This window comes from Juglans regia, chromosome 2, assembly GCF_001411555.2.
Source record: "Juglans regia cultivar Chandler chromosome 2, Walnut 2.0, whole genome shotgun sequence".
Lineage (NCBI taxonomy): Eukaryota > Viridiplantae > Streptophyta > Magnoliopsida > Fagales > Juglandaceae > Juglans > Juglans regia.
Genome location: NC_049902.1, coordinates 1342622 through 1357652, shown reverse-complemented (window position 1 = coordinate 1357652; position 15031 = coordinate 1342622). Strand labels below are relative to the sequence as shown.

Genomic DNA, 15031 nt, shown 5'->3' with positions numbered 1-15031 from the left:
CTCTTGATCCGATATTAAATGATATATTTATAAATAAAATATAATAAATAATTTTTAATTATTTAATATCATATTATAAAATAATAAAATAATGATGAGTAGTATTACTATTAAAAAAATTCAAATTATATTTGAGTCTATATTCTAAAAGGTTGCAATTTTATTTATGTTATAAAAGATTAAAAAAAAAAAACTATCCTTAAAAGAACGTTGGATTTCATTTACGGTATTCCTATCTTCAATATAAGAAATTGTAACATCCCATTTTAAAGACCTGACATCTTCATTAGAGCATTCTATCATACGTGGTGGTATAACTTGAGTTTCACCCTTCTTGCTGAGATTAAGTTTGATAACGATTAATTTTGATAACATTTGCCCAAATCACCCCTCAAATCTTGTACTGGAGTCTGATTATGATACACAAATTGATGAAAAAGGCACCAGGTCATGGAATGAAAATGGTGCTAAACAAAATATTTCAACAGATTTTGATGATGATGAAAAAGGGCGGCAACCTTTGGAGAATGAGCAAGACCAAGAAGCCACTCAAAATGTGTCCAATAGCTTATCAAAGCCCACTTGCAACTAAATCACAAATGCCTCAACATGTTAGAAGAAGACCAACATGAATGACTAATTATGATGTAATTGGAGTTGACCAAGGTGATGACCCACTTACACACTTTGCTCTATTTTCAGATTGTGATCCTACCACTTTCGAAGTGGTTGTCAAAGAATCAAAATGGAGAAAGGCTATGGATGCTGAAATTACAACCATCAAAAGAAATGATACTTGGGGAGCTATGTGATCTTCCAAAAGGGTAGAAAATAATTTGTATAAAGTGGGTTTACAAGATAAAGCTGAAGGAGAATGGTGAAGTTGACAAGCACATGTTACGCTTGGTGGCTGAGGGCTACAAGCAGAAGTTTGGTGTTGATTATAAAGAAGTCTTTACTCCGGTTGTAAGGCATGACACAATCAGATTGTTGATTGCATTGACAGCTCAAAACTCATGGCCTATCTTCCAGTTGGACATAAAATCAGCTTTCCTCCATGGAGATTTGAAAGAATAGGAATTTATCGATCAACCTCCTGGTTATGTGAAACTTGGCAATGAGCATAAAGTGTATAAGCTAAAAAAAGGCTCTATATGGATTAAAATAAGCTCTACGAGCTTGGTATAATCGCATAGAAACTTATTTTTTGAAAAAAGGATTTCAAAAATGTCTTTATGAACTTACATTTTTCATAAAGATTGAATATGGAAGGAAAATACTCATTGTTTACTTATATGTAGATGATTTAATATACACTGGAAATAATACAATCATGTTTGAAAGTTTTAAGAAATCCATGATGGTTGGATTTGAGATGTCTGATCTTGGTATGATGCATTACTTTCTTGGCATTGAAGTGGTGCTCTGCAAGAATTTTTTTTTTTCAAAAAAAGTATGTGTGAGAAATCTTGAACAGGTTTCAGATGAAGGATTGTAATCCTGTAAATACACCATCTAAGTTTGATTTGAAGCTAAACAAAGATAATAGAGGAAAGAAGGTTGACGACACTCTTTACAAACAGATAGTGAGGAGTTTAATGTATTTGACGGCACCAAGACCTAATATCATGCATGTTGTAAGTGTGATTAGTAGGTACATGGAGTGTCCTACATAGATTCATTTATTGGCTGCAAAAAGAATTTTCTGGTACTTGCAAGGTACTAAGGAGTTTGGGTTGTTCTACAATAAGGGAGAAAAGTCAAATCTGTTTGGCTTTACGGATAGTAATTATGGAGGAGATTCAAATGATCGAAAAAGCACATCTAGGTATGTTTTCATTAGGGGTGTAAATTTTAATTGAAAAATTGAACCGGACCGGCCTGAACCCGTGGAACCGGTCTGGTCCGGTCCAAAACTGGTTTCTAAAATGTAAAAACTAGCCAAAACCGGTCTGGGGTTTTATGATTTTTAGGATCGTACCGAAGCGGTTCACTATAATATATATTTAAATTAATTTTTTTAATATTATATATAATATTTTTTATATTATATAATATATATAATAATATAAATTATATAATATATATAATAATATAAATTATAATTATATTCTGAAGTCTCATCTTCTCTCGTCCAAACTTTCATTTCTCTAGTCTTTATCACTTTCTAAAATCTATCTTTTATAAACCTTCATTCATTCTTGTCTTCTTATTCAAACTCTTCTGAGAATTAATCTTCCTGTAAGTAATGTCTTTAATGAAGTTGATTTTATCATATATCTTTTTTTATCTCTTATACTTATTCATGTATATGGTCAGTTATACCGTATGTACTATTTGTTCTCATGCATATGATTAGTTATACTGTCTTTTATTACTTTTAAGCTATTATTAATTATATATATATACTAATTTACATATTATCTGGGATACTTCATACCTGAGATACATCATTGGGCTTGTTGAGTTAGTGATAATGCGGATTGTTGTAATAGAGATAATCTGACTGGATGTTGTGCATCTTCTTCATCATCATTGTCTGATACTTGTGATATTGCCTCAATTAATTTTTTTCAAATCCTTGCTTTATAAAAAAAAAAAAAAAAAAAAGAACACCATAATAGTATAATAGTAGTATATATTAGTATATTATAAGAGTTATACCATAATATATGTATAATAGTATAGTTAACTTAATATGTTAGTATTAATATCACTATTAGTATAGTATATAATATTAGTAATAATTTAGTATCAATGTATTATTATATAATATATAATATATATTTCATAATGTATAACATAAAGTATTAGTACATTGACACACTCTAAGTTAGTAACAAATTAGCAATTAACATCATAAATAATTTTCTTTTTATTACAATTTTTTGTATAACATTTTGCTTTATAGCAATTTTTTTATAGCAGAATTTTATTTACATAGCAGATTTTTTTATAGAGCAGATTTTTTATAGCAAATTTTTTTTTTACATAGTAGATTTTTTTTATAAAGAATATTTTTGTAAATAGTAATAGATTTTAAATAAAACCGATTTTTTTTAAAGCAGTTTTTTTTTTTTAAACAGATTTTTTATGACAAATTTGCAAATTATTTAAACAGATCGAAAACTGGTAAAATCAGAAGTACCGGTTTAAGAGAGTAACTGGTGCGTAATCGGTTTTGAAAAATATAAAATTGGTGCATACCGATTCGGTCCTAAATTTTATTCAAAACTGGATCGAATCGGATCAGTTACACCCCTAGTTTTCATGATGGGGACAAGAGTTATTTCATGGTCATCAAAGAAACAACCTATTGTCACATTATCATCCATTGAAGCTGAATTTGTTGTTGCAACAGCTTGTGCTTGTCAAGCTATTTGGCTAAAGAAAATTTTTAAAGAGTTGCATTGCAAGGAGGATGGGCCTACTCAGATTTATTGTGACAACAGTTCAGCAATAAAACTTTCAAAAAATCCTGTTCTACATGATCGAAGTAAACATATAGATGTGAAGTATCATTTCTTGCAGGATCTCACAAATGATTGAGTCATTAATCTTATTTACTGTAGAAGTGAAAATCAGATTACTGACATTTTAACCAAACCTCTCAAATTTCCTACATTTCAGAAGCTCAGGAAGATACTTGATGTTTACACTTCAAATGATTCAATTTGAGGGATGACGCTTCAAAGTTTGAGTCCTATTAAACTGAATGTTATGTTTGGAACATCAGTTTAAGGGAGGGATTGTTGAGGAAATTAGTAATTTGCACGTTTTGGGTTGTCCTAATCTTTAGGATTGTCACTGAGTTTGTTTGTGTTTACCTAATCAATAGGAATCTATTTTTAAACGTTAAATAGTGCCTATTTTTATGTTATTGTCAGTTATGTATTAGCTTTATATAGACTGTTTGTCGATCATTGAAGTTATACAGAAAACGTACATTCTGTCTTCCCTACTGTTATTGTGTAAAAACTTCTACCTTTTTTGTTTTCATCACAAATAGCACGACACAAAAGTAATCAGATCGGGTCTTGAATGAAAATTGCAAAGTGCAAGTGACTCACCGATCGCTGCTGCATCTCCCGAGGCCGGCACAACAATCGAAGCGATCCCCTTATCCTCCACGCCCACCATGCAGAATAATAGCTTCACCCATGATCATCATTACGCGCATAAAGCCAATGCACACCAAAATTAAAATCCCATAGCGATAACGTTAGACATAGCTATCCGCATCTCTGTTTTTTGGGCACCGATTAAAAAAGAAACTTTCCCTCTCTATATATACGTTTCTCTAGCCTCTCGCATTTCCACACCAGTAAAAGAAAGTTCAATTTTGTTGAGAGAAAAGCACAGAAGATGATGGATTTGGGGACATATGGTAATTCCACTCCCATGGCGAGGAAGATTGCTTCGGGATATGACGTGCCGGAAGGAGTGGACATCAGGGGACGTTATGATGAAGAGTTTGCGAAGATCCTGACAAAGGATGCTTTGCAGTTTGTTGCGGTTTTGCAGCGTGAGTTCCGAAGCCATATCAAGTATGCAGTGGAGTGTCGGAGGGAAGCTAAGACGAGGTACAATGAGGGGGCGGTGCCGGGGTTTGATCCTGCCACAAGGAACATAAGGGAAGGTGAGTGGAAGTGTGCTGCAGTCCCACCATCTGTTGCTGATAGGAGGGTGGAGATTACTGGACCTGTCGAAAGGAAAATGATCATCAATGCACTCAACTCTGGTGCAAAAGTCTTCATGGTTAGTACGTCTTGGTTTGCTCTCGAGAATGTTAATAGTGCTAAACCACCATTTGTCTAAGCATATATGAAATATTTTAAGTAGAGTCGGGTTTGAACTCAGGATTCATATGCATGCTGTGATATAAATTTAATTATATTTTAACACAGTTGAGTAGGGAATCTAGACAGCCAAAGTTGATCATTAGTTGGAGAAAAACAGAGATTCATGTACTAATTATCATTATGACATGTATGCACTGACATATGTTGTCGGGTCCTGCAGATTAATGAATAAAGTTAAAAAACCTTATCATTATACGAAGTTTCTGTCTTTAGATAGTAATCAAATATGTTGTTAGCTTACTGAATGGAAACTGAGAATAAAGGTTTGTTGTTTAATTTCATAGGCCGATTGTGAAGATGCACTGTCACCAAGTTGGGAGAACCTGATGAGAGGACAGGTAAACTTGAAGGATGCTGTGGATGGGAGTATAACCTTTCATGACAGGGCCAGGAACAGGGTTTACAAGCTGAATGATGAGATAGCCAAGCTCTTTGTCCGCCCGCGAGGCTGGCACTTGCCCGAGGCACACATCTTTATTGATGGTGAACCTGCTACTGGTTGCCTTGTGGACTTTGGCCTCTACTTTTACCACAATCATGCAGCATTCCGCCGCAGCCAAGGTGCTGGGTTTGGGCCTTTCTTTTATCTTCCTAAGATGGAGCATTCAAGGTATGTCAAAAGTTGATGAAAAAAATTGATTGCTTGCAATTGTTGTTCTTAAAATTACTCCAAAAGCAGAGTCAGACAAATTGTGGAAGAGTGAAATTAAGCTCCCTCTTATTGCAGGGAAGCGAAAATATGGAACAGCGTGTTTGAGAGGGCAGAGAAGGTGGCAGGGATAGAAAGAGGGAGCATCAGGGCCACCGTTCTAATCGAAACACTTCCAGCAGTCTTTCAAATGGATGAAATTCTGTATGAGCTAAGGGATCACTCTGTCGGTTTGAACTGTGGAAGATGGGATTACATCTTCAGCTATGTCAAGACCTTCCAAGCACATCCGGATCGCCTGCTACCAGATAGGGTTCAGGTTGGCATGACTCAACACTTCATGCGGAGCTATTCTGATCTCCTCATCAGGACGTGCCATAGGCGTGGTGTCCATGCCATGGGTGGCATGGTATGTAATCCTTAGTTCCCAGTCAAATGGATCATTGATACATCATATTGCGAAACTTCTTTTACTAATCTAGCTATGACATCTAAATACATCAGTTTGTAAGCATTTTTTTTTTTGGGTGAGACTTCTTTGTGAATCTAACACTTCTTATGTATATATATAATACTTGCTATTTGTAGCTATTTATCAGTTTGGGACTATTTGTAGCTCAGTAAATTTTGAGAACTTTTTTATTTTCTTGAACAGGCAGCTCAAATTCCTATTAGGGATGATCCAGCAGCAAATGAGGCAGCATTGGATCTGGTGAAAAAGGACAAGCTAAGAGAAGTGAAGGCAGGGCACGATGGAACCTGGGCAGCCCACCCTGGACTGATCCCAGCTTGCATGGAAGTCTTTACCAACAACATGGGCTCTGCCCCTAACCAGATCCAAACCATGAAGCGCGAAGACTCAGCCACCCTAACTGAAGAAGACCTCTTGCAAAGGCCTAGAGGACTGCGCACCATGGATGGTCTTCGGCTCAATACTCGAGTTGGGATACAGTATTTGGCAGCATGGCTCACTGGATCAGGGTCAGTGCCGCTTTACAACCTCATGGAAGATGCTGCAACTGCTGAGATTAGCAGGGTTCAGAACTGGCAGTGGTTGAAATATGGAGTGGAATTGAATGGAGATGGGCTTGGGGTGAAAGTGACAAAGGAGCTCTTTGGAAGGGTGGTGGAAGAAGAGATGGCTAGGATTGAGAGAGAGGTTGGCAAAGACAAGTTTCAGAAAGGAATGTACAAGGAGGCTTGCAAGATTTTCACCCGGCAATGCACTGCCCCAATACTGGATGATTTTCTGACTCTTGATGCTTATAATCATATTGTCATATATCATCCCAAAGGATCATCCAGTCTCTGAACCACTCCATTGTCTTCTTCCGTTGCTGATTTGGTGTTTGTCTTCAAGTATCACCACCTGCATTTCTGCTGAATAATAATTCCTTGTTATTTCCGTACTCATGTTGCTTCTATACTTTTGCCAAAAACTTCTGATCGTTTGAATAAGTTGTACTGGGTGCTCAACTTACACCTTATATGTGAAATTTTGATGAGACTACGACTCAAATTCTTGGGTTTACTGGGCATATATAGTACTAGTGTGGAGAGAGAGATTTATAAAGTGAAAGCAGAACGATAAAGACTTTCTTAATTTTCCATATTCGTAGCTTTAATCTAGTGACTGCTAACTGCTAGCTTACAGAGATTTACATGATATGCTTTAGATGCTTATCAAATTAATTGACGAGCAACTGGTGCACAGTGAATCATACTTTTAGGATGATTTAGCACCAGTTCTACCTCTTTCTTTTAGTTCATGTATATTACCATGGAATCAGCTGGTACCCTGATGATGAAGAAGAAGAAGAAGAAGAAGAAGAAGAGCAGATTCCCATGGCTGGATGCAATATCAGAGAGGCAAAGACTTGGAAGACACTAAAAAGGACAGTTTGTATGGTGATAATTAAACAAGCAAAGTAGCATAAAGCTAGAATCGCCATGCACGCACCTTTTCTTCTCACTTTTTCTTTCTTTACCAAAGTGAAGAACAAATCAAGATATTCATGAATTTACGAATGAATGTAATCAAATGCAAGGAAATTTCTGTACATTATGGATATAATATAAATAATTATATTTATATTTTATAATCAATTTAAACTTTTAAAATAAATGGTGGTATACAATCCCATAGTCAAGAACGAAAAGGAGCATAAAAATACAGCTTAATATTGATCATGACCATGATGTTGATCATATACTCATGATAATACATGGCTAGCTTACCCAGCCATAGTGATATCGACTACCATCCAACTAAATAAATTTCGTTTGTTTTCAAAACTGCTATTAACTCATATCATCTCATCTCATTTAATCATTATAATTTTTTTAAATTTTTACATAAAATAAAATAAACAATTCAACTTTTTTAAATCTCAAAATAAAAATAATATTAAAAAAAAATATATTATAATAATATTTTATTCAACTTTTAACTTTTATTTCAACTCATCTCATATCATCGGTAAAAACAAACGAGGTTAGTTGATGTCATAATCAAATCTCCCCCATCTTGCTTCTAGATTATAATTTTTTTAAATTTTTATACAAAATAAAATAAATAATTTAATTTTTTTAAATTTTAAAATAAAAATAATATTAAAAAAATTTATTATAACAATATTTTATTTCATTTTTAATTTTTATCTCAACTCATCTCATATTATTTGTAAAAACAAACGAGGTCAATTGATATCATAATCAAATCTCCCCCATCTTGCTTGACCATAATATGGATGGCAGGGATGCGTGTATGAACAACAAAGGTTAGAATGAATTAATATTGAGTAAAATGAATAATGTTAGGTATAGTTATGAATTACATAAATATCGAATAATTATTTTAATAAAAATAGATTTTATTAGTAGACCAGATATTATCATAAATATCGTATAGTTATTTTTAAAAAAAATAGTTCTCTGCCTGTCCTTGTCAATATTAGACCAGATATTTTAGTCATGAGAATTATTAAAGTATTCGATTTGGATTTCACATGATGATGTTACGTGAAAAGGATCATCGATCATGATTATGTTATAATAATCTCGATCGTAAGCACTGTTTTGCTGGATGGCGGATCGACCGCCGGGCTGTCCAGCAGTACTCGAGAGGTAGACCCCGCCATGCATTATATATTCCTCGTCAGGCCTATCTAAATTGAATTAAAGTGGATTTGAATGTAAAAATAAATTTAATATTTTTATAATAAATTGAAAAAGATTATATATTCTATATATAAATATATTTTAAATTAAAAAAAATTATACGTCTTATATATAAAAAATTTTAAATTGAGATAAATTTAATAATTTAATAATTAAATATTTAAACATTAGATTCAAATTAAAATTAAATTCAATTCAATTGAATTTAAAAATCAAACACAGCCTTAATCTCTAAATAGTTCGCACCATCCGTCGATCGATGGTCGACCCAAATTATGGCATCTCCCCAAACATTCCGATTCGCAGGACATTTCAGCTCATCTCAACTCATCTCACTACTATTCATTACTATTCAGCAACTTTAACTCATAAATCTCACTACTATTCACAACTCATTTTATTACTATTCATAATCTATCTCAACTCATCTCAAGTCATCTTCGAATCCAAACGTTTCCTAAAAGTCAAACAAAAAGCATAATTCAAACAAACTAAAATGAACAAGCTGAATAATTTGTAAAATGATTTTAATTACATGACCAGCCGGCTCCGCTAGCTCGTGCATTTGGAACGGAGAAATGCTTCGCGCGTAAAATGTTTTTATAAAAATAAATTTATAAATTAATATAATTTAATATGATATGTTAAATTTATTTTATAAATAAATTAAAGAATTTTATAATCAAGCACGTCACATTTAACCCCAAAATTTGTGAATTGATTTTTATTTTTTATATATATTTATTTGTGAATATAGCATTTATCTTCAAAATTACGAGTGGAAATATGAGTATTATCTTTTAGGGATGAATGCATTCGATTAGACGGCGAAGCCTATTTCTACTACGAGATTGACAAATATGAGTGTTATTTGTAATCAGTTATTTTTAATAAAAATAATTATTTATTATCAAAATGAGTCTATTTTATAACAAATAATCATTATCATCGTAAATAATTCGTCACACATATATATATATATATATATATCTGTCTATGTATGATGATATATGTACGATATAACATCTCACGTCAAACTAAATCATTTTAAAATTAGTTTATTTTGGTAAAATTTTTATACATATATTACACTTAATCGTCATACCTCCGAGACAAAAATATTAGAAAGTGAGCACTGTCATTGATTTTATCAAGAAAGAATTAAAGAAATGGTGTTCCAAAAAAGTTGATGACAGTAGTGCACAGCTCGTTCCAGCTTTCAGGCCAGCTTCCCTTTGATCATGGGGTCTAAATCCTGTATCTTAAAAGATGACCTAACTCGATATATTGGTACATATTCTAAAGAAATGAGAGAGAGAGAGAAAAAGTGAAAGTAGTGACATGGTCACTTAGATTCGACACGCCACTATAAGAGTCATATATATATATATACTCGATCATTGATCCCACGCAACCCTTTCAACTTTGTTTTTTTGTTTTTTATTTATTTATTTATTTTTGTAACGAATCAAAATGACATAAAAGATTAATCTCAGTATGTCGTGGCAGCAAAACAACTCTGCCACTTACAGCCTTTTCAAAGGATTTGCAGTCAATAAATATTTGTTCAAATATAATATGTATATATAATATATATATATATATATATATATAAGAGGAAGACATTTTTTTTTGTTTGTTTGTAATGTTATTTTAATTTATTATCTTAGACCTTTTTCGTTAACATGACATGTATACTTTTATTTCCTTCACACTTAAAATGAACAATTATTTAAAGTATATTTTATTTATGACATATTTGTTCTCAATAAAACTTGGAATTAATGCTTTGATTTTGTTGTAGAATTTGTACGTACGTTGTGTAATTTTCTTGAGTCTCTTGTTCATTCCTTCATATTGATCATGATCTAGTCATGCTTTCAAGTCGATGAATATTATAAATTAACAAAATAATAATTTTACATATAATCGTAAAATACGTAAATTTTATGTAATCACTTTAAAAAAAAAAGAGGTTTATTATTAAAAAATTAATTTTTATTTTTTATGTAAATCTCATATTTTATTCATTTTTTTCAAATCGATTACGAGGTAGTTGTACAATTCACGATTACAAATATATATATATTTTTTTAACTCCCAAACTTATTTTGTAAATAATTACCATTCCTCTACATTAATAAATGAAATTTTATTACTAAAATACTTAGAGTATTATATCTAAAAAAAAGTTGCATAAAATAATTAGATAACCAAACATTGATTTCATCACCGGCTGGCCACTCCAAAGGTAGGGTTTGAAAAGCCCGAACTCTATATTCTATCCTTTAATTCAACAGCTGTGACCTGGCCAACCCCTTCAATCAACATTAATATCCCTCAAAGTTATCCTGTCGCCCAACATGTTTTGCTAGCTATATGCACTGAATTGGTTGGTAGAGTGGAAGACTTTGTGAAGATAGATCGATAGAGACATGCACGAGGTAAGCTGGTCTACGAGGAAAAGTACTAGAGACATTAACGTACGTTAAGTGTCTTTCTAAATTCAGGTACGTTAGTACAATAATGTCATCTTGAATTTATATGGCAGGATAGGACGAAAGATCCTAGCTTTGACAGTTACATTGAATCAGTGATCAATAATACACCACACTCTCGGACAATTTAGTCCTTCCAAGTACCTATATGATTTCCTTGAGTCTTGAATTTGCATGCTAACTTGGCATTGATGAAAATGACTTGTTACTAATTCATGACTACTCCAATATCCTAAGGCTTCCAATTAAATCTGCATAGCACGAAACATATATAGAGGCCATTTCTCATCACCAAGCTAGCTAGGTATTTGTGCTCGGGTTTTATTTGGGTGGGATATATTCGGATTTCGTATCCGTCCTACCCTGATGCAAGTACAATTATATAACACGAATACTTGGTACTTATAATCGGTTTAACATTTTAAAAAAAGCCAACTTATAACTATAACGACATCGTTTTGATTTTCAAAAAAGGTTATTCAAAATAATTTTTTGGCAAATCCGATTACAACTCAAGTAATTGGAATTGGTACTCAGATTTTTATAATCGGGTAAGGTTAGGTACCAACCCGCTTAGATTATAATCAGATTAATTCGGACGGGTGCCAAGTTGGCATTATAAACCCGAATGTGGATTCAGGTATAGTTGGGTACCTTGATTCCAAAGACCTCATATATCATATGCGCCATTAATACCACGAAAGACCTTAACACAAAAGTCGTGGGTGAGAGAATGAATCCAATGCTTTGGAGAAGCATGCAAATTTTCGATCACTAGCAATTTTGAATATTACATGTGCTTGAGTTGCAAGGAATAAATTGTAGTAAAGCAATCTTTCTGGATTCCTTTCACCTTATAGCCTTACTATCTATTGCAGTTGCCCTCATAGCATGGTCCAACCCATAAGGGAAGCAGGAGCTTAATTAACGCGGTTTCAAAGAATAAATCGCACTAATGCAATCATTTTATATTGAATTATTTTATTATCAAGTCAGTATATAGAATACATCATTTATTTACACCGATTTACTTTTAGATTTGCTTGATCACATTATATATTATAGCATTGCTTCCTATCGTAATTACTATTTTAGTATTGTACACTATTAACCTGAGTCCAAGCAATGCATGACAGAAAAATAAAGTGAAGAATTCCACCTCAGTCAATCCACTAGAAACTTCAGGAATATTCTCATGACTGGCAAATTTGTTATTTTTTACAGCTGTTGTAACCACCTTTGAATCCTTTTTTCTTCTGTATTGCCTTTACATGTAATCAGGTGCCTATATAAATGGATGAATGATACTAAATACAATGATAGAAAACATTTGCCGAATATTATGTCTTTCTTTTCATTTTTCTCTGTTTTAACATGGTATCAGAGCTGCTGACTAGCAGTCTTTTGATCCTTCTTTCACTCTCACCATTAGGAGTGTAATCGGTCCGGTCCAGTCCGGTTTTGGATAAAATCTAGGACCGAACCGGAATGTACCGGTTTTGTATTTTTCAAAACCGATTATACACCGGTTACCCTCTTAAACCGGTACTTCCGGTTTCCGGTCCGGTTTTCCGATTTTTTTAAAATATAAATTTCACAATTTGTCATTAAAAATTTGTTTATAAAAAAAAAATTGATTTAAAAAAAACTGTTTTATACTTTTATTAATATATTAGACTATATAATAGTATTAATATTAGACTATTGGTATAGTTATAAGTTATATATTAGTATTAGTTATAAACTTTTAGTGATTTAGTATTAACATTTTATGTAATAATTTATAAATTATAATAAGAAATTATTTCATATATGAATATATATGTTATATATAAAATTTCACATAAAAATTTAAAATTATACATTATATATAAAATTTATATATATTAATATTTAATATATATAAAATATTTTGTATAAAACTTATATATAAAAATATTATTTTTTATTTTTTTTTTAATCAACCGGTCCGGTCCGGTCTAAAAAATCCCGGAACTGGAACCGGACCGGTTTTTACGTTTTAAAAACCGGTTCCGGACCGGACCGGTTTAAAACCGGTAAAACCGGTCCGGTTCGGTTCGGTCCGGTCCGTTTTTCCGGTTTTCCGGTTTGAATTTACACCCCTACTCACCATGACTACAGAACCAGGAGTCTCACCACTCCTCTTACCTCCATTTCCCCTTCTTTCTCTCATATGGTCACAATCAAATTGAATCCTGATAATTCCCTACTTTGGAAGGTTCAGATATATGTCTATCTAAGAGCATTCTCATTGGATTAGCTAAAAGCTAAATCCAATGAGAATTTAGCTATTAGGTCATAAAATCCCTCACATTAAATTAGCTATATTCTAAATATTTGGAATATAGCTACAGTAAAGTCTAAACTAATTTCTAAATTTGGAACATACTATTCATTCATCAAATCCCTTTTATATTATTTTTTTCTCTCTCCTTTTAATATCAATTATTTCTCTCTCCATTTTAAATGACAATTGAAAAAATATAATTAGAATACAATTACTAATTAATATATAATATTATGAATAGTAAAATATGATAAAATAAAATAAATTCATAATTAAAAAAATTAAAAATTTTTCAAAATTATTAATTACTCATTACTATATAATGAATAAATGGATAATCCAATTTGGAGATTTGATGTGAATAGTCAAAATTAAATTCATCTTATATTATTTTATTGTCATATAATGAAAAAATGACTATTCCAATATAGAAACTTATGTGAATGTAATAGCTAAATGCTAAATTCATCTTGCATTCATAAAAAATGTACTTTAATTTAGCTAATCCAATGAGAGTGCTCTAAGAGGACATGATCTCTTTTCCTTTGTTGATGGAACGCAGACAGTTCCTCCAACAAACCTTCCCGCGGATTCGGATTCCATCATAAAAACTAATCTTACTTACCTCTCTTGGCGAAAAACAGATCAATTAATTATTAGTATTCTACTTTCTTCTCTTACAAAATCAGTTATTGGTCATGTTGTTTCAACAGGAACCTCAAGGGAGCTATGGTTTGCACTCGAATCAATGTTCAACTCACACTCTCAAGCAAAACAGTTTCAAGTCAAATTTCAACTTACAAATTTATCCCGTGGAGAGAAACCCAATTCAGGATTTTTCAGTAAAGTTAGGATGTTAGCCGACACCCTTGTAGCAACTGGTAATCCATTGTCTGATAAAGAATTCATGACCTATCTTCTCAATGGTCTTGGACCCTCATATGAGCAATTTGTTACCTCAATCACAACAAGAACTGAGCCAATAACCTCCCATGAACTTTATCATCTCCTGCTTATTCATGAAAGCAGAATTTCTCACATCTCTCGCACCACTAGATCTCCCACTTCCTTTGCACCATCTGCTAATTTGAGCACTGGAAATCCACATGACCAACGAGGTAGAGGCTCTTATCGCGACAACAGGTATGGTCGTGGTCAAACTCTGTCCTTCAACAACCGTGGTCGTTTTTCCTCTTCCCAACCCTTCCCAAGCATTTCAAACCCAAATCGACCTACCTGCCAAGTCTGTTTTAAATCAGGTCATGCTACTCTCTAATGCCACTATCGATTTGACCATGGTTACCAATATGAACCACCACGCTCATTCTCAGCCAACTACACCTATCCCTCTGCCATACCCGATTCCACCTGGTACCATGATTCGACAGCCACCCACCATATCACCCATGATCTGTCCCAACTCAACCTCTCATCGGATTCATATTCTGGAACTAAACAAATTTGAGTCGGCAATGGGACTGAGTTAACCATCAACAACATCGGTGATTCCTCCCTCATCTCTAATCTTTCTTCC

At 32.9% G+C, this 15031-nt stretch overlaps 1 protein-coding gene across 1 annotated transcript; it reads left to right on the top strand.

The window, feature by feature from the left end:
• The first annotated feature begins 3930 nt into the window (after positions 1 to 3930).
• Positions 3931 to 7114, top strand: LOC108991981 (malate synthase, glyoxysomal). Its single transcript, XM_018966441.2, has 4 exons — positions 3931 to 4758; positions 5147 to 5472; positions 5590 to 5920; positions 6167 to 7114. Exons 1-4 carry the CDS (start codon positions 4366 to 4368, stop codon positions 6821 to 6823), a joined length of 1707 nt encoding a protein of 568 aa, XP_018821986.2. The 5' UTR covers positions 3931 to 4365; the 3' UTR covers positions 6824 to 7114.
• Positions 7115 to 15031: the final 7917 nt, after the last annotated feature.